General features: G+C 44.3%; 1 protein-coding gene across 3 annotated transcripts in view; it reads right to left on the bottom strand.

The window, feature by feature from the left end:
• Nucleotides 1-22,849, bottom strand: part of MBNL3 (muscleblind like splicing regulator 3) — a 122,742-nt gene that overhangs the window by 32,686 nt on the left and 67,207 nt on the right. For all 3 annotated transcript variants that reach the window (XM_036740207.1, XM_036740208.1, XM_036740209.1), the window contains exon 3: nucleotides 13,409-13,573. In XM_036740207.1, the coding sequence (XP_036596102.1) occupies nucleotides 13,409-13,573 (165 nt within the window). The remainder of the gene's footprint in view (nucleotides 1-13,408; nucleotides 13,574-22,849) is intronic.

Raw genomic sequence — 22,849 nt, 5'->3', positions numbered from 1 at the left:
GCTAGTACACTAGATAGCAGCTGTCCAACTGCTTTCTTTGGAATAGAGTGCAAGAATCACGGGGCTGACCAGGTTTGCCAGACATTCCCAGTACATGAGCAGCATATAAATTAAACTTATTTCATGGGATCATAGAAGCAGAGCTGGAGGGGATTTCAGAGGCCATCTGGTCTAACCTCCTCATTTTACTAAGGCCTAGGGAAGGGAAGTGACTTACTCACAGTCCCACAGATATTAAACATCAGAGGCAGCATAGGAGCCCAGCTCATCCGCCTCTTTTCACTGCATTGGGCTCTACAGCTCCTCCAAAGTTCTCATTTTAAATTAGCTGAACATTTCTTCAGAGATGAAACCAATTACTTGAATGACTAAATTGTGGCTCAGAAATTGGGATTCAGAGTTCTGGGCTCATTTTTCCAGTGGCAGAAATCTCTTCCCTGCTCCAGCCTGGTATATTGAGAGGCAGCAGATTTTCCCCTTCCCAACCCTGCGGCATAGGTAGGAACTAGGAGCTTCAAATCCATTTTAAAATGGACATTTTTGGAGTCTCAGCACCGCCTCTGCCTCAGGGGAATTGCTACTTTTCAATGAATTTCAGCGTTCTTGGACTCGGCCCTGGCTAACAGCCCCAGTTCCAGCAGTCAGAAGGCTCAGGAGTCAAGCTTTAATCCTTTCTGGTACTGATATTAAAGCTCTTACTGTGTGAACTCAGGCCTAATGTGGGGCAGCCTTGCTTTAAAGGAAAAGGGCCGTCATTGGTTGACTCTGCACTTTCCTCCTGGCCTGAACTTGCCCAGGCATTTGGAAAGGTTTCAGACCATCCCTCAAACTCAAACTTTCACTTGAAATGATAAACAGACTGAGACAGAAAGGACTGGTGATTCTTTCCCAAGATCTCCATGGGAAGAGGAGATCTGAATGACCTACGTGGGACTTCTAGGGGACAAGGAGACCCAACTGCCAGGTGGTGTCTCTCCCGGAGGGTCACTACCAGGCCAATCTGCTTAGAGTAGAGAAGTTTACAAGGTTTAGCCAGCACTAAGAGCACAGAATTCAAGCTGAAAGGGATCTCAAAGGCTAGCTAGTCCAAGCCCGGCATTTTAGATAGAAGAAAATTGAGGCCTAGAGGTTGGGTGACTTTCTTAAGGGCATACAGACATTGAATGAAGGAGGTGAGATTGGAACCCAAGTGCTCTGACATGAATTCTCATACCATTTCAGCCATAGATCAAATGATAATTGATAATCAACTTAGAAGCCGAAGGACCCCCAGATGCCATCTTTGTCCAAATACTTCATAAGGCCCAAGGTCACAGAAGTCTAAGGAGCAGAGGTGAGGTTCAAAGCCACAGCCTCTGACATCAAGTCTCCTTCCCCCTAGACCCTGCTCTCTTCCATGGCTCCATTAGACACCAGGACGCCTGGAAGGCCTAGCTGTGGGGGACATCGCTTTGCTGTCCAGAAAGGAGGCAGTGATGGTGGCTGTGGCTTACCAAATCTTCCCAAGGGAGAAACTGCTTGGAAGAATTCCACAGCCTGAAAACCACTACACTGGCTATATTTACTACCATACCAGTTAGCTAAACAAACCAATTAGGGAGTGATTATTCAAATGACAAAAGGCTCATTCCCATTACAAAGGGCTCACTAAAGAAGCCCTTTAAATACTAGCTGGCTTCCAGCTTTTAGTGATTGTCTAGCAACCACTAACTACTCCTCTGCCATGGTCTGTCCTGCTGAGTACATATAGATGAAGTCGTTTTTGAAAGGCCTACTATGCGCCAGACAGTGCATGTAGTAGGTACCGGGAATACAAAGACAAAAAAATACCCTTCAGTTCCTGCCCACAAAGACCTTACATTTTACCAGAGATAAAATATGCCTTAATCAACATAAAAGAAATTCAAAGTGACTTGGAGGGATTGGGAAAGACCTCATTGTAGGTAGTAGCACCTGAGCTGTCTTGAAGGCAACAGGGTATTCTGACAGGTGGAGGTGAGGAAGGTGACTCAGTGGATAGAGCCCTGGGCCCGGAGTCTGGAAGACTCGAGTTCTAACCTGGTCTTAGACACTTACTAACTGTGTGACCCTGGGCAAGTCACTGAACCTCTGTTTACCTCAGTTTTCAAACTATAAAATTGGGATAATAATAGCACCCACTTCCCAGGGATGTTATGAAGATCAAACGAGATCATATTTGTAAAGCACTTAGTATAGTGCCTAGCACCCATCAGGTAGTTCATAAATGCTTTGTTCCCTTTCCCTTTCCTTTCCAGGCTTGGGAGATAGCCTGTGCAAAGGGACGGAGGTGATAGAAATGCCCCATATGAGAGAAGTGTTAAATCAGTCTGGAAAAATTGGTTAGTCTGGTTGTGACGGGCTTTAAATGGCAGAGTAAGAGATAGCATTTTATCCTATAGGCAACTGGGATCCATGGAGGCTTCTTGACTAGAAGAGTTGCATGGCCAGATCTGTGCTTTAGAACATCTGTTTGGCAGTTGCATGGAAAATGGATTTAAAAAAAAAAGAAAGAAAGATTGGAAACAGGAAGACAGATCCGGAAGCTATTGAAACATAGTCTGGGGAAGAAGTGCTGAAGGCTGGAACTGAGCTGGTAGCTGTGTAAGTGAAGAGACTTGGCTAATGATTAGACAGAAGAGGAAGAGGCAAGGGCTAAAGATGACTCCTAGATTGCAAACCTGGATGATTGGATGGATGGTGGGGGGACCCTCAACAGAAACAGGGAATTTGTGATGTCTAGGCGATAGCAAGGTGATCATGTCCAGTAGGCATTTAGTAATGTAGGACGAGATGAGAGCTTGACATGGAGACTTTGGGTAGAGATGGTAATTGACCTGTCTAAGGGAGCTGAGGAGTTCAGTAAAGGAGACTGAATCCTGATTGGACAGGGAAGTGGAGAACCTAGAAAGTGCAGTGTTGGAAAAAACTAGAGAGTAAGAATAATGCCTTCTAAATCCCCTTCCTGGCTCTAAATCTTGGGTCCTATCACTGTTCTCCTATATAGTTGTCCTACCCTTACCAATTAACTCATATAAGTCCTGGCCTTTTCATCCCTTCTAGCCCACAGAGACACGGTGTTGCCATATCAGCCAATGCATGTAACATTATCTCCAAGATCCCTAGAAATCTTTGAAAAGTGGGCACTGGAAGTAGGAGATGGATCCTTGGATACTAGTAGCCTGTTGTTCCTTCCAGTTCTGAATCCTATAATTATATCGGCATGGAAGAAGGCACGAATCCATAATGGCCTAGAAATGGTAAATGAGATTAGAGAAGGTGCTGCATGTTGTTGGATAACAAGAGTAGAATATTTCAGTAACCCAAAGTTAGATCAACAGGATACCTCTTTAAGAGACGTGGTGGAAGTAAGGTTTTAGACCAGGACAAATGCTGTTTTTTCTAGGACTATTAGTTCTTGAACACACAGGGAGAGGAAATTGAATGGCCTTGTTCCCAAAGGATGAAAAGGAACCGGTATAGAAAATATTTGAGTGTGACCCACTATGGAATGGTCATCACTATACAATTAAGTTCCATATTCTTGTGGGAGAGGGAAAAAAAAAACCAAACAAAAACTATCATGTGGTTACTCACTTTTCGAAAAGGGAAAGACAACAAACTGTGGGTGTTAGGTAAAAATTGGAAGAGCTCAAAAAAGGAAATAAGCCACAGGAAGCCTGGAGACCATTTATAAACATCTTATCGGAAGCCTAGGATGAATGCGGGCTGACGATCAAAAATAGCAGGTACCCTGGGAGGGGGGGTGATGGTGTGAAGATCATACATGGCAAACTGGCTAAATCAGTAGTGGCCACCACAGAGAGAAGGCACCTTTCTAAAATGAAAAATAGGTTGGCTCACAAAGATGGAAGTTCAGGTGTAAACTAGAAAATAGAAGATACCTTGTGAAAGATTGCAAAGGCAAAGCTCTTTTGAACCCAAGGGCAAGACATGACTACATTTTAAAAAAAAAATTTGTTACAGGAAAAGGTGGACTAATATTGGAGCCACAACAAGAAATATTTGCACCTGGGACAAGTGATAAGACAGGTACCCTTAGTTTGTATTGGTAGAGTGGTAGGAGGTGATGTGAATCACTGGCCTGTGTGGTGGGATACAGAAACCCAGGGATACTGGTGTGAGCCTGCTATTGAGGAGACCTCTGTGGAGTGGGAGGGAGCAGGCAGGGTGAGAAAGGATCTTAGACTAGCATACTAAAGGCCTGCAAGTGCTGTCCGCACCCTCTAAATCTGGTGCCCTGGGGACCGCTCTGGACACCCCACCCGAACTGTGGACCTGCCTCTAATTAGATTCCATGGAAACTTGGGGATCACAAGAAAAAAAGGTCAACTTGGAGTTGAAAAGGAAGAAAAAAATAGAAGAAACTGGATTAATTCTTTTCCTTGGTCTTTCCTGAGGGAGACATTAGATCCTGACAAATATACTGGATGGTCTACAACTAATGGAAAAAGTTGATGTAGCAAAATCACCAGGACTAGGACCAGATGGAACCCCACCCAAAGTTTCCAAGGAGCTCAAGAGGGAAATTGCTGGCCAAAATGTGTAATGCTACAAATGGCCACCATGTCTTGGAACTAGTGAACTGCCAATGTGACTCGAATTTAGAGGAGGGCCTGGGGGTGCTCCCTTGCTTAGGAGGGTTCAGAGAAATTCATAGCTGAGAGAGCCATAATGGCTTATGGAAGGAAAACGGGAATATTTGAAATGTATCCCTAACCACTGAAGGTGACAAGGTAGGGGACAAGGAAACGAAGGAGCATAGTGTGCCACCATAATACATTGCTCAGTGTTCCCGTCAGAACAGAAAATCCTGGAATGCATGAACTTCAGCGCAGAAAGATAAGATACTGCCTTTCATCTGGGAAAAGAATGCTACTTATCCCGTCAATATGGCATGTGCTTTGAGTAATTTTGCCAAGAATGGGGATGGATTTCTACTTCCACTAAAGTTCTTCACCTCAATGCCTCATGATATGGAGATGACCCTACGTTCTCGAGGGCAATGCCAGGGAAGAATGATCTCTGGTAGGTCCTACCAAACTGAAAAGTATTGCCAATACCTCAGTGTCAACTGGGAAGGTCTCCGGAGGTATGCCTCAGGGATCTGGACTTGGCCCTGTGCTATTTAACATTTTTATTCATGACTTAGATAAAGGCATAGATGACATGCTCATCAAATTTACAGATGGCACATAGCTAGGAGTAATACCTAACGCATTGGATGACATAGGAAGCAAAAAAAAAATCTTGATGGATGAGAGCATTGGGTTGAATCCAAAAAGATGGAATTCACAATGGATCAATGTAAAGTCTTACATTTGGGTTCAAAAAATCACTTCCCAAGTAGAGAATGGGGGAGTTATGGTTAGACTTTAGTTTGTCAGAAAAAAAGATCTGGAAATTTGAGTGGACTGCCAGCTCGATAGGAATTATCTGGGTGATTTGGCAGCCAAAAAGTAAATGCTAATATGATTTAGGGCTACAAAAGAGAGCCAGTGCTTCCAGGAAAGGAGAGACATTGATGAGTTGGAGAGTAGCTAGAGGACCAACACAGCCTTGACTCCTTGCCATAAAAGGATCTGCTAAAGGACCTGGGGATATTTAGCTTGAAGAACAGAAGACCCAGGGGGATTAAGATAGCTACCTTAAGTATCTGAAAGGCTGTCCTGTAGAAAAGGGATTAGGCTTGTTCTGTAGCCCTTAGTTGACGGTATCTGAGAGCTGCTGTGGCCAAACAATCACCAGGACTAGGACCCATCACCCACCCACTGTGGGTGATGAATTGTTTTGGCCACAGCAGCTCTCTGACACCGTCAACTATGGGCTACAGGAGGTGTGATCTATGCCAAGGGAGGACATTATCCATACTGTCAAAACCCCAGATCCTGGAAGTCCTGCTGGGGAAGAGATGACACTGAGCCATCCCTACTCCCTTCTGTAATTATCCCTGCAGCCAGCTCGATCTGTTTGCCACCTTGCTGCCCAGAGTTAGGGGGTGGAATCTGTGGCCAAAGGGCAGTAAAGCTAACAAGCCCACATGGGCATTGAAACATTGACCGGGGTTTCATTAATACTATATTCCAACTTGCCACAAAGGAGAAGGGAATGAAGTGGGCTGAGAAGATAGAAGATTTGATTCATCACATGGGAGGGGATGGGTCAAAATGGTGAGATTTAGTTACCACCATCAAAGGAATTGGGGACTTGAAAGCTGTGCGTGTAAGTACGGTAGTCTCTGCTTGGCTTCCAAAGTCAAGCATTTTCATTGAACTTTGGAAGAAGCTGGGTGACGATTTCACAGTGTTTATTAATACAGTTGGGGGGTGGGGGGTGGGAAGCAAAGTGACTGCTTTGTTATTTATTTTATTTTAAATAAAAGGAACTTCCAGCTGTGTGACATGTGCAGTCCTAGCAAAACTATGGATCTAAGAGATCCTGTGTTTTTCTACAGAAGCTCCAAGGCTTGTTGGATTCGACGATTCAAGTCAACAAACATTTCCAAAGCAGCTACTATGTGCAAAGTCTTCTGCTTGCTACTGTAGCAATGACTGAATGAGGTCATGTTTGGAGAGATAGCCAGGTATCTATCTATCTCCTGGATAGCCAGGTAGAAGGTAGAAGCCCAACCAGAGAAGATAGGATCTTTCGGGAAAAGTAGCAAAACCTGTTTCCCGAAGAATATGAAATTTTGTTCAGGAAGGGCTGTTCCCAGGACAGGACATTCCATCTCCAGTCTCCATGACTTTGCACATGTTCTCCCCCAGCCCAGAATGTACTCTCTTCCTCACCTCTGCCTTGTGGAATTCTTAGCTTCCTTCAAAGCTTAGCTCAAAGTGCCACCCCCACAAGGGTCTATCCTGAAGCCCTGTGCTGCTAGCACCTATATCTCAGAAATGACTTTATCTATATTTCATATTTAATTTCTGTGCACATGTCTCTTCCCCCAACAGAATGTGAGCTCACTAAGGCCAGTGACTGCTTTGTCTTCAGCTCCCTACCACCTGGCACACAGTAGGTATTTAATAAGTACTTGTTGAATGAGAAGAGAATGGGCTGTATTACAAGAGAAAGAGGTCACTGAATTTGGAGACAGAGAATCTAGGTTGGAGTCCTGGATCTGCTGCTTGCTAACTGTGGGATTTGAGGCAAGTCATGTGACCTCTCTGGCCTCAGTTTCCTCCTCTATAAAATGAGGGGGTTGTATGATGGTTAGGAAGGTCTGTCATGTGCTTTGATTACTGCATAACTTCTATTGAGTGGTTTGGGTCGTCTTGGGTGAATGGAGACTTTCTAACGCTAGACCTTCAGAGCATTAAATCTCAAGATTTTTAAATAATGTGAATGTTTAGATGGTAGGGTTGGTTTTTGCAAAGTGCTCTATAACATCATCCCATTTGAGCCTCACAGAAACCCTGAGAGGTAGCTACCACAGATATTCTTAGCCTTATTTCACAGAGGAGGAAACTACAGCTTGGCTTTGTGTTCATGCCTTTGTCACATAGCTAGAGCTGGGCCTTTGAGTCAGGTTTTCTCCTTGGCCAGCACGCTTCCCAATATGCTCTGCTGTCTCTTAGGAGTCCAGCAGTACCATCCTCTCAGCCTCAGACTTTGAGACTCTCAACATGAATTAACAACTGCAATTCTTGATCAGGGAGCTTGCCTTCCATGAGCAGGAGTACCAAGTACCAGAATGCTTCTGTCACCTGGTGCTCAGTTAGTTCTTCAGAAATGACAGTGTTAACCTTATCCAAGGTTACACAGGTGGTAAGTATCAGAGGAGATTTGAACCCAGGTCCTCTGACTCCAGAGGTAATGCTCTTTCCACTGTATTACATCCCCAGTGCCTAGCACAGCTGCCTGGAACATGACAGGAGTTTCATACAAGCTTGTAGGAGTGAAGTGAAGCAATCAACGCAAGCTGGAGGCAGTGTGGCACATAGAACAAAGCTTGGCTTGAGATGCAAGGAGTTCAGGGTTCTAGTCCAATCTCTTCCTAGTTATATGACTTTGAGCGAGTCACTGTCCATCTCTGGGCCTCAATTTCTTTTTCTGTAAATTGAAGGGATTGGATCTAATCTCTCCTCTTTCTCCATGTCATGTTGCCATTGCTAGCATGAATTTCATTTAGTAGGAACCACAGAGAAAAATGTTTTCAGCTCTAAGCACATTGCAATGTATATCATCTAGGATAAAGGTGGGGAACAATCATTTGGCCTCCACTGAAGTGATAAATAAAACGAAGTCCAGCATTTTGTGTTTCTATGTCTGGTGCCATGTCCATATATTTGATTCAGATCATAGAACAGGTCAGGACCTCAGAGGTCATCTATTCAAACCCCCCTCATTTTACAGAAGAGGAAAATGAGGTCCACAGAAGGACTTGTCCAAGGTCACATCTAGGTAGCCTATGGCAGAGGCTTTAATGTAAGGGGGAAAAGGGGATTTAAAAAAAATCTGAAGGCCTAAAATAGCTATATTGTTCCCAACTCTCACACCCCACCCACTAGATTTCCGGTTTCATTGTCCCTGTAGTCCTGGAGGGCTGTGTTGCCTTCTTGGCTCATCTTGAAAAAAGCCCAAATAAATTTTGAGCCTGGTTTGTAAAGAATCCATTGGGAAAATGAGATGAAAAAAAAAGAAGAAAAAAAAGAGCTAAAAAAAGGGTCCTAGCCTCTGTCCTGATGACTCAGGCCCAGATGAAGTCTGGGAGGCAAATGGAGCCAGTGGTTATAACTTCTTGGGTTGGGGATTCCACAAGTTGGCTCCCACAATATGGGCCGGGAAGAACACCAAGCAGAATCCTTGGGTTGGCACAGTCCAGGCTAAACCCAAATATGCTCAGTCAGCAAACCTCTTCCTTAAGGCTCCAGGTACTGACACTCTCCTGTGTTCAGTTCTCCTATGTAGCAGAAAGTGTATCTCAGAATCAACAGAACCCCAAAGGGAAACTGAAAGAATTCCCTATAAGGACAGGTCTAGGCTACACTAGGTTTCTAAATCCAAAAAGCTTTTTTTTTTTAATAGCCCTATAACACATCCCCAGAGGGACCACGCCCGACAGTGAGAGTTCCTTCTTCCTGGCCCTCTAAATTGTGAAATCCAAGCCTACAGAAGCCTGCCTGAATTCTCTGGAGGAATGACCCTGCCCTGTTGACCCACTTGGGCTCTGGAAGGTGCCATGATACTTCCCAGGGTGCTTGGTCAGTGGAACAGAGTCGTACTCTCAAATCCCAAAGCTTTTGGGTGATGGGCCCGAGAAGCTGTCCTCCTCAAACCACCAACAACATCCTGTGCCTCATTTAAGCAAGGGAAACAAAAGGCACCCAAGCCTGGGGTTCATGCCAGCAACTGCCAATTCTAACCAGGTAAATGCAGGGAACTGGCTTGTATACTACAGCAAGACATGCTTCTGGGACTGACTAAGGCTGGTATTTATCTGTTGTTCAGTCACATTGGACTGCCTTTATTTTTGAGCCACTGCTCCAATTAAGCTGACATCCCCTTTATCAAGGGACTCATTTCTGGCAAATTGAATTTAACTTTGCAAAAATCTCTGTGTATCAAGCACCTCAGGGTTTGATTGGGGATGCACAGCAACTGAAGAAATTAATCACCGATCAGTTTACCACATTATGATGGCTTCCATTAAAGCAGCAGCAAGGTGGAGAAGTCATTCTCAATGATTCCCTAGGGTCATATCAGTAATGTCTTGGAGTGTGGACTGTGTGCTGGGCAATCCAATATGCTGGGCTGTCAGTGACATTCCCTTTCGGCTCCAAACCCCTCCCCCAATCGAAATACCCAGGGAGATGTGGGGTGGACTGAGGGAACGCAGTCCCTGAGAGGTTGAAGAGCTTCATGGATCAACAGCTTCCTCCTACCCTTACAGGCCTTCATGGATTTTTACAAAATGCTTTCCCAAACACTCACTTGTTAGATCTTGGCAATAGCTCTTTGTGGGAGATAGCAGAAATATTATGATTATGGTTATTCAACTGGTAGCAAGGTAAGGTAGAAGGAGTCCTAAATTTGCAATCAAAGCACATAGGTTCAAATCCCAGCTCTGAGACTTACTATCTGAGTGACTTCGTACAAGTTGATTACCCCCCTGGACCTCAGTTTCCTCATCTGTAAAAATGAGACTAAATCATTGTAGCTTTAGCACTCTGAAGTTTTGAATATTTGAAGGTACAACATTTCATTTGATCCTCACCTTGACCAGTGAGGGAAGTTCAATTATTATCCCCATTCTATAGACAAGAAATTGGAGTTTCAGAGAGGGTAAGCAATTTACTGGGGGTCCCCCAGGTCCTGAGTCTCAGAGGTCAGACTGAGGTCTTCTTCCTGATTCCAAGGCCGGTTTTCTATCCACTACCCCACCCCGAGCTCCCTCCTAGCTCTAAACCTCTGACTCTATAATTTCCATTTTAACAGATAAGGGATGCCAGGCTCAGAGATGTGGTGTGATCTAAGGTCATATAGCACAGGCCACATAGCTAGAAGAGGGAGAACAGGAACATAAAGCCAGAGCTCCCAAACTTCCAAATCAGTGCTCCTCCACTCTCTCATCGTTGCCTCACCATGGAGTCCCAGCAGGGGCTGCAGCCCCAAGGACTAAATCCTTTCTCTGTTATCACTTTCACATGGGACTTTGGGGCCTCTGCAACACACTCCAAAGTGGCCATCCAGTCTTTGCTCGAAGGCTTCCAGGCAGGGGAAGCTGCCACCTCCACGCAGCCCACTCCACTTTGGGACAGCTCTCTCCTGCTTAGGAACACTTTGCTCATGGAGAGCTGAAATCTGGGTCATTTCCACTTACTGCTCCTAAGTTTGCCCTCCAGGGCCAAGCAGAGCAAGGCTAATCCCTCTTCCTCATGACAGCCCTTTGGCCCTTCGTGATAGCTCTTGTGTTCCCCTTGTGTCTTCTCTTCTCCAGGACAAACATTCTCAGTTCCTTGAAGTGATCCTTCCATGCCATAATCTCAAGGCCATAGCCTGCTCATTCTCCCTCTGAATGCTCTCCAGCTTATCAATGCCCTTATTAAAATGAGGGGCCCACCAGTGAACACAACGCTCCAGGTGTACCCTGTTAAACCGGGGGAGAGTTAGGCAGGGCTATCACTTTCTGAGTCCAGGACACAATACCTCTTTCTGGAGCCTAAGATGGGAAAAGCTTTGCAGCTGTTGTTTTGACCTTTAGTGAGCTCAGAGTACAAACAGGTGAACTGCTATCTACAGTTATATTCTTAAGAAGTTGATTTTTTGGACCCAAGTGTAACACTTGATTTTTTTTTCCATTTTATGAGATTGGTCCCAGTTTTTCTAGCCTGGCACGATTTTTCCACACTGTGACTGTCTTTCAGTGTGTAAGCTCTCTCTGTCTCTCTCTCTCTCTCTCTCTCTCTCTCTCCCTCTGTCTCTGTCTCTCCTTCTCTCTCTCAGCTTTGTGCCATCTGTACATTTCATAAACATGCTGTATTTCCATTTATCCAAGTCACTGATTAAAAACAAAAGAGTAAACAGCACAGAACTCAAGGTACTTGAGTGAGCATCCTCTCCTTCTTGTCCTTAAAGGCTACTGTCTATTTGAAAAACTTTCAAGTAAGAATAGAGCGGTGTGAGGGACCAAAAAAGCATTAGTCTTGGCCTCACTTTTCTTCATCTATAAAGTGAGGAGAATGACTTAACCATCTGCCTAGGATAGGGGCTCACTAAAGGAAGGTCAAGAACGACTGCCTCCATTTCCTTTGGAACTCACCATTCCATGTATGGATCTCACTTTTCGGTGAGTTCATTGTGGAGATGCTGCTGCAATGGGTAATTATCAAATCAGGAGGAGGGCTAGAGAAACACTGATGTAGAAACACTAATGTGTCTTCCAGCTCTAACACTCTCCAAGTTCTAAGAGGCTCCCGATTACATGGGCTTCATCCAATTTATTCTGCCATTGCCTTAGAGGAAGCCGGGCAGCTGGGATTAGAATGAGATACCCCTGAACTAAACTGGAGACATGGGAGAAGTGTGGTTGAGGGTAGGGTAAAGCAGTTCCCAGCTCTCCCTGGAAGCTCTAAAAGAACACAAGGCAGCATTATTATTTCAAGGCACAAAGACCTGGTGAGTTCTCAACAATCTTTTTCTTAAGTCTCATGCACTTGAGAAAATTGGACAGTTATAGGACAATTATTTTTTATGGAAAGCGTCTCTGTGAACTCTAGCTCATAGCAATGCTGAACTTGTACCTTGTGATTTTCTGTAATGGGAATCTCTGGTAGGGATCTATAACACCATGAAGGTGTCAGGAAATTTGTTCTAACAGTATTGAATAGGTCTCAAGAGCCCACCTCTGGGAAGTCTGGGGCAGAAGAGCAATCACTGGGTTAGGAGTCAGCTCCAGGCTAGGTTTGAGATGAAACTCTGCTGGTTATTAGCTAGGTGAGAGTACGGCTAAATCGCTTAACTTTTCTTGGTCTCAGGGTCTTCATTTTTAAAATGAGAGGATCAGATTAGATTCTCTCTCCCTCCCTCTCTCCCCCCACCTCTCTCTCTCTCTCATTCTGACACATTGAGGATTCTGGCAAATTTCATTCCTGGTGAAATCCATAGCTTCGAGAACAGTTCTGTGTGTCTCCACACCCATTCTTCATGTGGAAACATCTGGATCAAGTGAGATCATGGGTAGAAAGTGCTTTGTGAACCTTAAAGTACTGTATCAATGCCAGCTGAAATTATTAAAGGTTATCTAGTTCCCAGTGATTCCAACCTTCTTTTGACCTTCTAAATCAGGTTTTAATCTATTTGTGTGTATCATGAATCCCTCTGGCTGTGATGACCCCTTTGGCTGTGATAGTGACTCCATTTCAGAATGATGGTTTTAAATGCATAAAATCAGTTACACGGGATTGCAAAAGAAACCACAGGTTAGTGGACCTGTTGAAATCTGCCTGCAGATTCTTTGGGTATTGTGGATCCTAGGTCAAGAACTCTTGTCCTAAAGCACTTGTGGTCCCTACCATTCACTTGTCTCCATAAAGCTCACCATTTGATGCCTCATGGTGGCCCTGGGTTCTGACAGTTTGTGCCAGGGAACCCAAGCTATGACTGGTCCCACCACGTGGGATGGGCTTGACGATGGACTCTATACCTGTTTCCCAAAGACCCACCTGGATAAGGATGGAGAGGCATGCACACATACATTATAAATTTACATATATATGTAAATGAATTCATACACAGAATATCAATCATATACCTTTCCAGATAAGAAGGCTGGTGTTACAAACAAGACATTCCAGTTTCATTATCTGGTTTTTTTAAACCACTAAGAGCACTGCCACCCAAATTTGACAGAAATATTTCTATGACTTACAATTGGCTGGAGCTGAGCGCCCGGGAGCATGAATTGCATCTGCTGCGCAAACATGGCAGCCGCAGTCTTCTGCTGTATCAGGTTGTTGCGTCCGTTAATTTCGAGCTGGGTCTTTAGGTGAGGAGGAGGGTGAAGATACTTGCAGTTCTCTCGAGTGCAGCGGCCCTAAAAGCAAAAAGACCAAGCTTGTAGACACCGTGATTTTGGATCTGGGGACAAGTGGTTTATGCATATGAAACTTATAGACACAAAGAAATAAGAAAAATCTTAAAGCTAAGACCCAAAAAAGATTTGCCATAGCTTTTGTAAGCTGAAAACATAAAATGATTATTTCAATTAAGTAAAACTCAAAGGTTGAGGTTATATATGCAATTAATCCAGATGTGTGAATCCATAGTATGAATATACTATGTGTGCCAATGTACAAATATATTTTTGCATCGAAACATCAGTCACACCCAATACTTTAAGCCAAATCCAGCAGTTTTACCTCAAAAAATCAGGTGAACTGAAACCAAAGCATATTTGGGGGCCTTGGTTTTTGAAGGATCTGAATGCCACAAGACACTGGACAAAGCCCTTTCCCTGAGAGCCTACGATGTGATAGGAGAACTGGTTTCATCCCTTAAGATGTTTCATGGGTTCACAAGATCATGGAACAAGATCTGGAAAGGACTTTAGAGCCATCTAGTCCAGCCCCCCTCAACTGACAGATGGGGTGGCTAGGCCCAAGGAGGACAGTGACTTGACTTGCCCAAGTTCATATGGGTAGTGACAGAGGTGAACTTTGAACTTGGGCCCTGTTACTCCAAATCCAGGTCTTTTTCCATTTTACCAAGATTTTTATTTCAAAACTGCATTGTCCGCCACCCCTTCCCCCATCCCTCTGAAACACAGACATTGAGAGGAGTTTTCCAGACAAAAGGGACTCCTATTGAAATTGAGCATGTTCAGAACAGCTCCTTCTATATGGAAATATGTGCTTGAGTATAAGGGGTCCAGGGCTCAAAGACTACTCTGATCTTTGAGCATGGCCATTTATCACATTTTATAAAATCAGTATTCCTTAAAAGTCACCATCTGATTTTCCAGAGGAAACTGAACCTCATTTCAAATCCATCAGGAAAGCACGAGGTGAAGCTTCTGGCAAAAGAATGTGAGGTACAGTGTACTAATTAATGGACCAGTCTGCAACATGGGTTTTTCACAACCTGTGTCTGTTCAAAGCGGGATCCACCTGTGTTTGTCTCCTCTGGGACATCAGCCCTTTCCCCTAGACTTCACAGGGGTACTTTGGGCCCTTCTGGAATTTTGCAGGTCTGCCAAGCCCAGTGGGGTAACTTGCAGAAATTTTACTGCTGGGGCTCAATCTGAGGGAGGAGACGAGTCCCAAGCAGGGGTGGGGCCATGCTACTCTGTGCTGTTTGCTCTTCCTGGATCTTGAGATGCTTATCAAGAGAACAAGGCCAAGGTCTGTTCAGGGTTGTACTGATGAGTACTACATGATCCAGGGATTTGGGTCTTCTGAGAGTATTTTGATGTTCTGATTAAAGATACATGTAAATACTAAGGCTCAACTCTGGTTCAAACTGGTTTACAAGGGTTTGTTTGGATTTCTTTTTTTTTTTTTTAACTTGGGTTCCCTTTGTAGGGAAAGCTTTCCTCCTTAGTTTGGTTCTGTTTAATTCCAGTCCCCAATACTTACAAAGTCAGGATCAACGCATGCTTTCTAAGTTCAGATGTGCTAGGGTCAGATTAGGACTTTACACGCATTTCTCCATTGGAACCTCACAATCGTATTACCCCCAATTTACAGAGCAAGAAACTGAGGGTCCATCCAATGCCCCAAACTGCCTTTTAGTCATTCCTAGCGAGCTGCCTGATGCACATAGAAATAAGTTAAGTAGAAGAGGAAGATCTAAGTAATAAGAACTGACATTATAAAGTGTTTGCCAAGTGCTTTACAAATACTGGCTTATTTGAGCTTCACAATACCCCTTAGAGGTAGGTACTACCAATATTATTATCATTCCCATTTTACAGATGAGGAAAATAAGGCTCAGAGAGGTTAAGCTGCTTGCCCAGGGTCACAGAGTTAATAAGTGCCAGAGGCAGGCTGTGAACCTAGGTCTTCCTGACTCTGAGACCAGTATCTTATCCTTTAGGCCCTGCAGCCTACCTGTTGAATAATTGGCTTAAGCTGGTGGTAGTTAGAGCACTGGGTTTGAGTCCTAGCTCTACTGCTAGCTAGCTATGTAGTCTTGGACAAGTCATTTTCCTTTTTTAGGCCTCAGTTTTTTCCTCTGTAGAAAGGGGATGTTGGACTAGACCAGGGGTGGGGAACCTGTGGCCTTAAGGCCACATATGGCCTCAGGGCCACAGATTCCCCACTCCTGGACTAGACAATCTCAAAGTTTGCTTCTATTTCTACCATTTGATGGTCCTAAATCAAGTGACCACTTTGAGAGGGATTCTGGCTGGATCCACCACAGGGGAGAGAGAGGAACAGCTCCTCTCGGAGGCTCTCACCCGTCTCCCCATATCCACACTAAACCTTCATTTTATCCTAGCAGCTATATGAGAACCATTAGTTATTCTTTATAATAAAAAGAGGCATGGAATACTTGAGCAGGAAGAGGCCTGCTCCAGCTCCTTCATCTTATGGCTGAGACAAGGGAGGCCAACAGACTTGCTCCCCGTTAGGCAATTGGCTTGCAGCAAAGCTGGGCCTTGAACTCGGGTCTTCGCAGCACCAGCCTCGGGCTCATTTCCAGCCACTTACCTGCTTCTTGTGCTGACTAACCCAGCCTGGGGTTGAGAAAGCTGGCTGCCAAGGCCCAAAGCTGGACCTCAAAACCAGGTCTTTGCAGGACTAGTCCAAGGCCCACGTTGCCTTAGAAGGCACCTGTGCTGGGCTTGTCCTGCTAAATCATCTCCCCTGCCATGGCACACGGAATACATTTCACTAAAAACAAAGTCCATCCTTCTAAGATTTTTTTTCTAATTCTCCACACAGTATAAAAGCAGCTGAGGTTAAATATGAGATCATTTGGGCAGAGCTGGTTCTATTGTTTTTATAAAACCGAGCATAGCTCTAAGCAGTGAGGGGAATGAAAGGGCCATCCATTGTTTTCTGAGGGGATGGATTGCTTGCTCTTTGTTCCTCCCATAACCAGTTTCGAGACACAACTGAAGAAGCTGATAAAGCCAAGGAATAACTCCTTGCTCTGACATGTGTCTGAGCAATCTGGCCAAAAGGAACTTCTTACCAGTAGGAGCTGCCTAATTGGTCTCTTTGCTTCTGGTCTTTCCTCTTTCCAAGTCATTCTCCACAGAGCTGTCAAAAGTAGCTTCCCGTGCCACTCCCCAGCTCAAGAAACTTCAATGGCTCTCCACTGCCTAGAGAATAAACTACAAACTCTTTTGTTTGGCATTTAAAGCCAGCCACAATCTGACTCCAACTTCTCTTTCTGTACTCATTTCATTTCATACTATTCCCATTCCTGTACTCTTCATTCCAATAAAACTTAACTTCTTTTCGATCTCACAAGCTGAACCTTCGATCTTATGCTTCAGACCTTTGGAATGCACTCCTTCCCCACCTCTGCTCCTTGAATTCCTTTGATAGGTTCCCTAGAGAAACTATAAACTCCATCCGGGTTCCTCCATACAAGCAGCACTGGAGGCAAGAACCAAAGAGACCTAGGCAAGCCTGTTGTGTGCAAGGCATTGTGGGATGGGGAGGAGTTGCAGAAAAAGATGAATAAGTCACAGTTTCCACCATCAAAGAGCCTATGGCATGTAGCATGGGGAAGTAAGATGTGTATGCAAATAGCTATAATTTAGAATATAAGGGTTTGTTGGTTTATTTAAAGCTATATTGGGGACAAAGGAGGGTAGAAGAAAAGACAGAACTCCTGCCAATATGGGCATATGGCCAGACTAACCTCATTCCCTTTCTCTTGACAGGGTAGCTAGCCTGGTAGAACAGAGGAATTCTGTAGAAATAGCCTCCTTAGATTTCAGCAAATCATTTGGGACAAAATCCTTCCTGGTATCCCTGTAGCTAAGGAACAGTGATGTGAGCTAGACAATAGTACATTTAGGAGGATGTAGAACTGGTGGAGTGACTGGACCCTAAGAATCATCACAAATGGCTCAATGCCAGCTTTGAAGGAGGTTTGTAGTGGAGTGCCTTAGGGATCTGTTCTCAGATCTGTGCTGTTCCCCATTTTCACCAATGACTTGAATGAAGGCACCATGGCATGCTGATCAAATGTATAGAAGCCAAAAATCTTAGAAGGGTAACTGATATATGTTGGTTGGCAAAGGACCTCAACAGGCTATACTGGCCTGATCTGATAACAAATGTAGAGTTTTGCCTGGGTTCAGAAAATCAGCTTCTCAAATATAGGATGAGGCATGGCTAGACAAAAATTCCCATGAAAAAGATCTGGAGGTCTTAGTGAACCACAAGCTCATTATGACTCAACAGAGAGATGTGCAAGTCAAAAAGGCAAATGAATGATATGAAAGGCACAGTGTTGAGAATGAATGGGGGAATAGGTGTGCTATATTCTGCCCTGGTCTGACCAGATCCTGGGTACTGGGTTCAGTTCTGAGCACCAGATTTTAGGAAAGACAGAGATGACTTGATGCATGTTCAGAAGAGAGTGACCAGGATAGTGATGGGGCTGGAGAGCATAAGATCAATGGATAGAAATGGGGATGGTTAGTCCAAATAGGAGAAAACTTAGAGGGGGTGTAATTGTGTCTTCAGGTGGTTGAGGGGTTACTGGGTGGAAGAGGCATCAGACTTGCCCTTCTTGGCCCCAGAGGGCTGACCTAGGAGCAAAGGGGTGGACATTGCAAAAAGGCAGATTTAAGCTGGAAGAAAGAAATCAGACTGTGGGCACACAAAAGATGTGTAACAGACATCAACCACCCAGCCCACAAAACTGGCAGGAATGTTAATTAGGAAAAATCTCATCATAAACACTGGTGGGCCAGTCATGTGGTAAGGGCCAGGGACAATAGAGAGTTAGCCCGAGAACCCCATTGTTTCTCATGAAATGCCCCAAAGCCTGAAAGGCAAGGCCTATGGCAAGTTTGGGTCAATCTTCAAGATAAGATCCATGACAAGGATGAAAGGCTTGGATGGGTTGCAATCCACACCAGGGGAGGGAAGAGAATGCTGTTTCATTGAAGTGCCAAAGCAGTAACCTGACTGGAAGCCTGTTGCTAAGATTTTGGCAGATTAAGAGCAACAAACCTTGTTCAAATTCCCCAACTCTCCCCACAGCAGAGCAGCATGGATGCTTGCAGATGTCAAACTTTAGTTGTTTCTCTCTTCATGCCTGGCATGAGATGAAGGTATCTGGGGATCCTGGGAAAATGTGTGCGCTCAAACTACTCAAATCCACCTTGGAGTTTCAGTGCTCATTTAGTAAAAAAAAAAGACTGTGGACGGCTGGCTGTGGGTTTATTGCCCATGAATCTCCAACCTCCTGGAACCCTAATAAGTATGCATAATAAAGGCAAATTAAATTGGAAATACATGCAAGGCCCACAGTCGCATGCATCATTGATGGCTCTGGAGCATTCAGACTAATTGGAAAGTACTTCAGGATGTATAGGCAGCTATCAGTTATCTAGTGGAAAGGAGCAAAGAATGCTAGAGAGCTTTTGAAACAGAGGGGAAATTTACAGTGGTGGGGAGCTGGTGTGGGTGCAAAGAGGCTTCAGGAAACCCACAGCATGGCACAGGATGCAGTGGAGAGAATGTTGGACCTACAGCCAGCAAGTCCTGGGTTCGAATCTTGCCTCTTACATTTATTAGCTGTGTGGCTAGGAGTCAGTCATCTAATGATTTTAAGCCTCAGTTTCCCTCTTTGAAAAATGAGGATAACACTAAGTATAGCACCTACCTCCCAGGGATGTTGGGGGGGCCTAAAGAAATCATACTTTGCTGCTATTATAGATAGATACAAGGATAGGGATTAAACCTGAGATTGTATTGGCTCCAGTTGAAGAAACTCTAAAAATGCAGGCTGGTACCTTCTCTGCAATTTAGAGCCTTAGAGAGTTATGATATTATTACACTTACTTTTCAGTAAGATACATGTGGCTGAGATGTGACTCTAGTGTCCCTGCAGCTCGTTACATGGATGGGCATTTTCTTGGGATTGTAAAGGTTAGATCATGCCCACTGTCTGTTCCTCTATTCCTAACCCCCCAGCCCCAGAGGGCTACTGGAGCAAGCTGCAGACTTGATCTGCTCCTTCAAACCCTTTTCCACCATCCTCTGGCTTTCAGCTTGGCACTAGAAGCTGGTGTCACCCACCATCATTAGTCACCAGCAGCATCACCGGACATTTCTACGGGACTTCCAGGTTGACAACTTCAGCTTACTGTCAGAAGCTCTGATTAACACCTACTCTATGCCAGGCACTGTGATACATGCTGGGGTTACAAAGACAAGAACAAAATGGAACCCTCAAGGAGTTTACATACTATTGAAGGCCAACAATGTATCCACAGATAAATCAAGACAAAATACATAGAGAGTCATTTCTCTGGGGGTGGAGGGACACTACCAAACGGGCAAATCCTGAAAGGCCTCTTGAAGGAGGTAAACCTTGAATGGAGCAAGGGAGGCACAGGGGAGGAAGGAAACTTTCCCACTCTACCGGCTGGTTCTCCATCTTCAAACTCATTCTGGTCTCAACTCTCACTCTAGGCTGCCCTACTCTGGAGCAACAGGCACCTTAGGATCATTTCCTCAGCTTTTTTCCCCTTGGTCAGGGAAGAATGGATTTTTACTTTGAGTATCTGAACCCCAAGTCCAACTACAACCCCAACCTCAAATCCCCAAGGCCCCCATTGTAACAGAAATTGACTCCACCTATGAAATGAAGGTCTTGTAATAGCTAAGGTCTCCTCCAGCTCCCTCTATGACACTGGCTTTCCCCCCTCACTGCCCACCAATCTGCACATATAAGCCTGGGCATTTACATAGATGCCCCCAAGCCAAAGGTGACATCTTGTCTTCACTGTATCCTGAAAGGTCCCCCTTCACAGCACACAACCCACAATTCAAAATAATGGCAATGATAATAAAAATCATCCTCGTTCATTAAAACAGGATTTAATCGTTGGCAGCCAGCCACAGAAAGGCAAAATCAGTTCATAAATCTGAATGTATTAGCCAAAATAACAGGGAAAAATGGGCAGTGTATCTGACAAATTATCAAAGAACCACAGAACATCAGTGCAAAAAGTGACCCTGGAGAGCATCTCGTCAAACGCCTTGTCTGCAAGATGGGGTAACTGAGACCCAGAGAGAGGAAATTCACACAATGTTAGAGATACTAAGCCCGTCCTTTCTGGAGACAAGAGGCTATTGGACTTCCTCTACACCCAAATCATCATTTCTGTTAAGCCTCTGGTTGAAAAGTTCATGAGAATGTACATTTCTTGAGTGTTTCCAAAGCACGTTCCTCACAGCAGACCTCAGAGGTCAATTTTTTGGTAGGCCTCCGTAACTTCATTTTACAGATGAGAAACCAGCCTCAGAAAAGGGGCCATGAATGTCTGCAGTTGTACAACTAGCAAGGGGCAGATCTAGGCATCCGCACCCAAATCTTTTGACTTCAAGGTCAGGCTCTTTCTGTTATGCCAAGCTGTCTTCGAATGATAGCTTCAATAACAAAAACAAAAAGCCCCTACAACATAAGAATGAAGTAAAATCAAGGGGGAATTTATATTTTTTCAACCACATCTTGTAATGCCTATAAAGAACAGGCTATGGTACAGGAAGCAGTGCAGTGCAGTATGATAAAAAGAGTGCTGAATCATGGGGCCTGGATTCAAATACTGCCTCTGATGTTTCCTAGAGCACCAGCCCCGGAGTCAAGAGGACCTGAGTTCAAATTTGGCCTTGGACACTTATCAGCTGTGTGACCATGGTCAAATCATTTAACCCTGATTGCCTCAAAAAAAGGAATGACAAAATGTTACACTCCTTTGCTTTTTAGATGGAGAACGGGAAAAGTAAAGCTTCATCTAATAGAACACAGGCATATATATGAATGTGGTTTGGTTTCAGATTATGGTTAGTTAAGGGAAAAATACATAGAAGAAGGGATGTAGCGAGGAAGGAGAGAAAAGGAAGAGATCCACAGAGAAGGAAAGAGACATAGCTTGAAAAAATGAGACAGATGCAGAGAGATTGACACCCTGAGAGGCAAATCTACAGAGAGCCAGAGAGAGTAAGAGAGACAGAGAGATAGAGCTGGAGATGGAGGAAGACAGAGAGAGAGGGAATCAAAAGAGGCAGGTGACTGGACATGAGGGCAATGAAGCTGAGTCAGTTTGCGGGGAGGGATTGCTCAGGTCACAAACTTCTGTGCTCTCTCCTTTACTGGGACTGTAGATAAAGGAAGTTATCATCTATTACCATTGTCCTTTAGGGACTAGCAAAACAGTCCCTCTCCCTTTCTTTTCAAATGTCAATGTTTATTTTAAAAATAAAGGTTTATTTTCTCATGGAATGCCATTTGGCACATGTTAAGGGAAAGACAGGTTTGAGAAATTTGCTTTGGAAAGGTACAGGTGTTTGGACAATTTACTGGCTAGTGGCTGAAAGCACCTTGAAAATATTATCAAGGCAGCTTGTAGGTGGTCTTATCTCTGTTTCTTGAGAAGTTAAGGTTGTTTTGATCCATATTAGCCAGAAACTATGATGAGAAGTAAGTTATGTCATTCTTTGGTGCTTTTCTCTCCTCCCCTTCTCCCATAAGTCTTATTTACATTTTTTGCAGTGGTTGGACCCTAGTGAGGATAGCATATAAGAGACTGTGTGTGCAAGGGAAAAAAAAAGACAAAATGTGGTGAAATAAACCTTCAGATGAAATAGGTTCCCCCCCGCCCCCACCATTCCCAGCTCCTCTCTGGTTCTTACCTAGCCTTCAATCTCATCCTAGTCTCACGAGGACAAAGAACTTGGTTTAGCCAAACTCTGGATCTTCATTAGCAGAGACAGAACATACTGAGCCAACATGGCATTGCTGAAAATGATTGCCATCTCTAAATTATATGTTCATATGCTAAAAGTCATTTGTTTTCCATGTTGTTTTGGCTTTTATTCCTGTTGCACAGGCATTACGAAGCCTTGGTTAGAAAACCAATGCTTTACGTGTCCCATTGGTTGACACTGGCCTAGCGGAGGCACGCATGTGTGGTAGTCTTGTCTCTGGGAACTCCCTGGGCCATAACAAGCAAGAGCTAGCAGCATCTTTAAAGTGTGTTGGGTCAGGCATTGGTAAGCCATTGAGGACACTGCTGCTAAGTCCCAGGTTGCTGACCAAGGCAATAGATAATATAAGATGACATTCTTCGCTAGTTTCCGATTTCCTTGACTTCAATGGAATAAGGGAAAAT

This window comes from Trichosurus vulpecula, chromosome X (assembly GCF_011100635.1).
Source record: "Trichosurus vulpecula isolate mTriVul1 chromosome X, mTriVul1.pri, whole genome shotgun sequence".
Taxonomy (NCBI): domain Eukaryota; kingdom Metazoa; phylum Chordata; class Mammalia; order Diprotodontia; family Phalangeridae; genus Trichosurus; species Trichosurus vulpecula.
The sequence above is the reverse complement of the archived record's forward strand: the minus strand, read 5'-3'. Positions and strand labels throughout refer to the sequence as shown.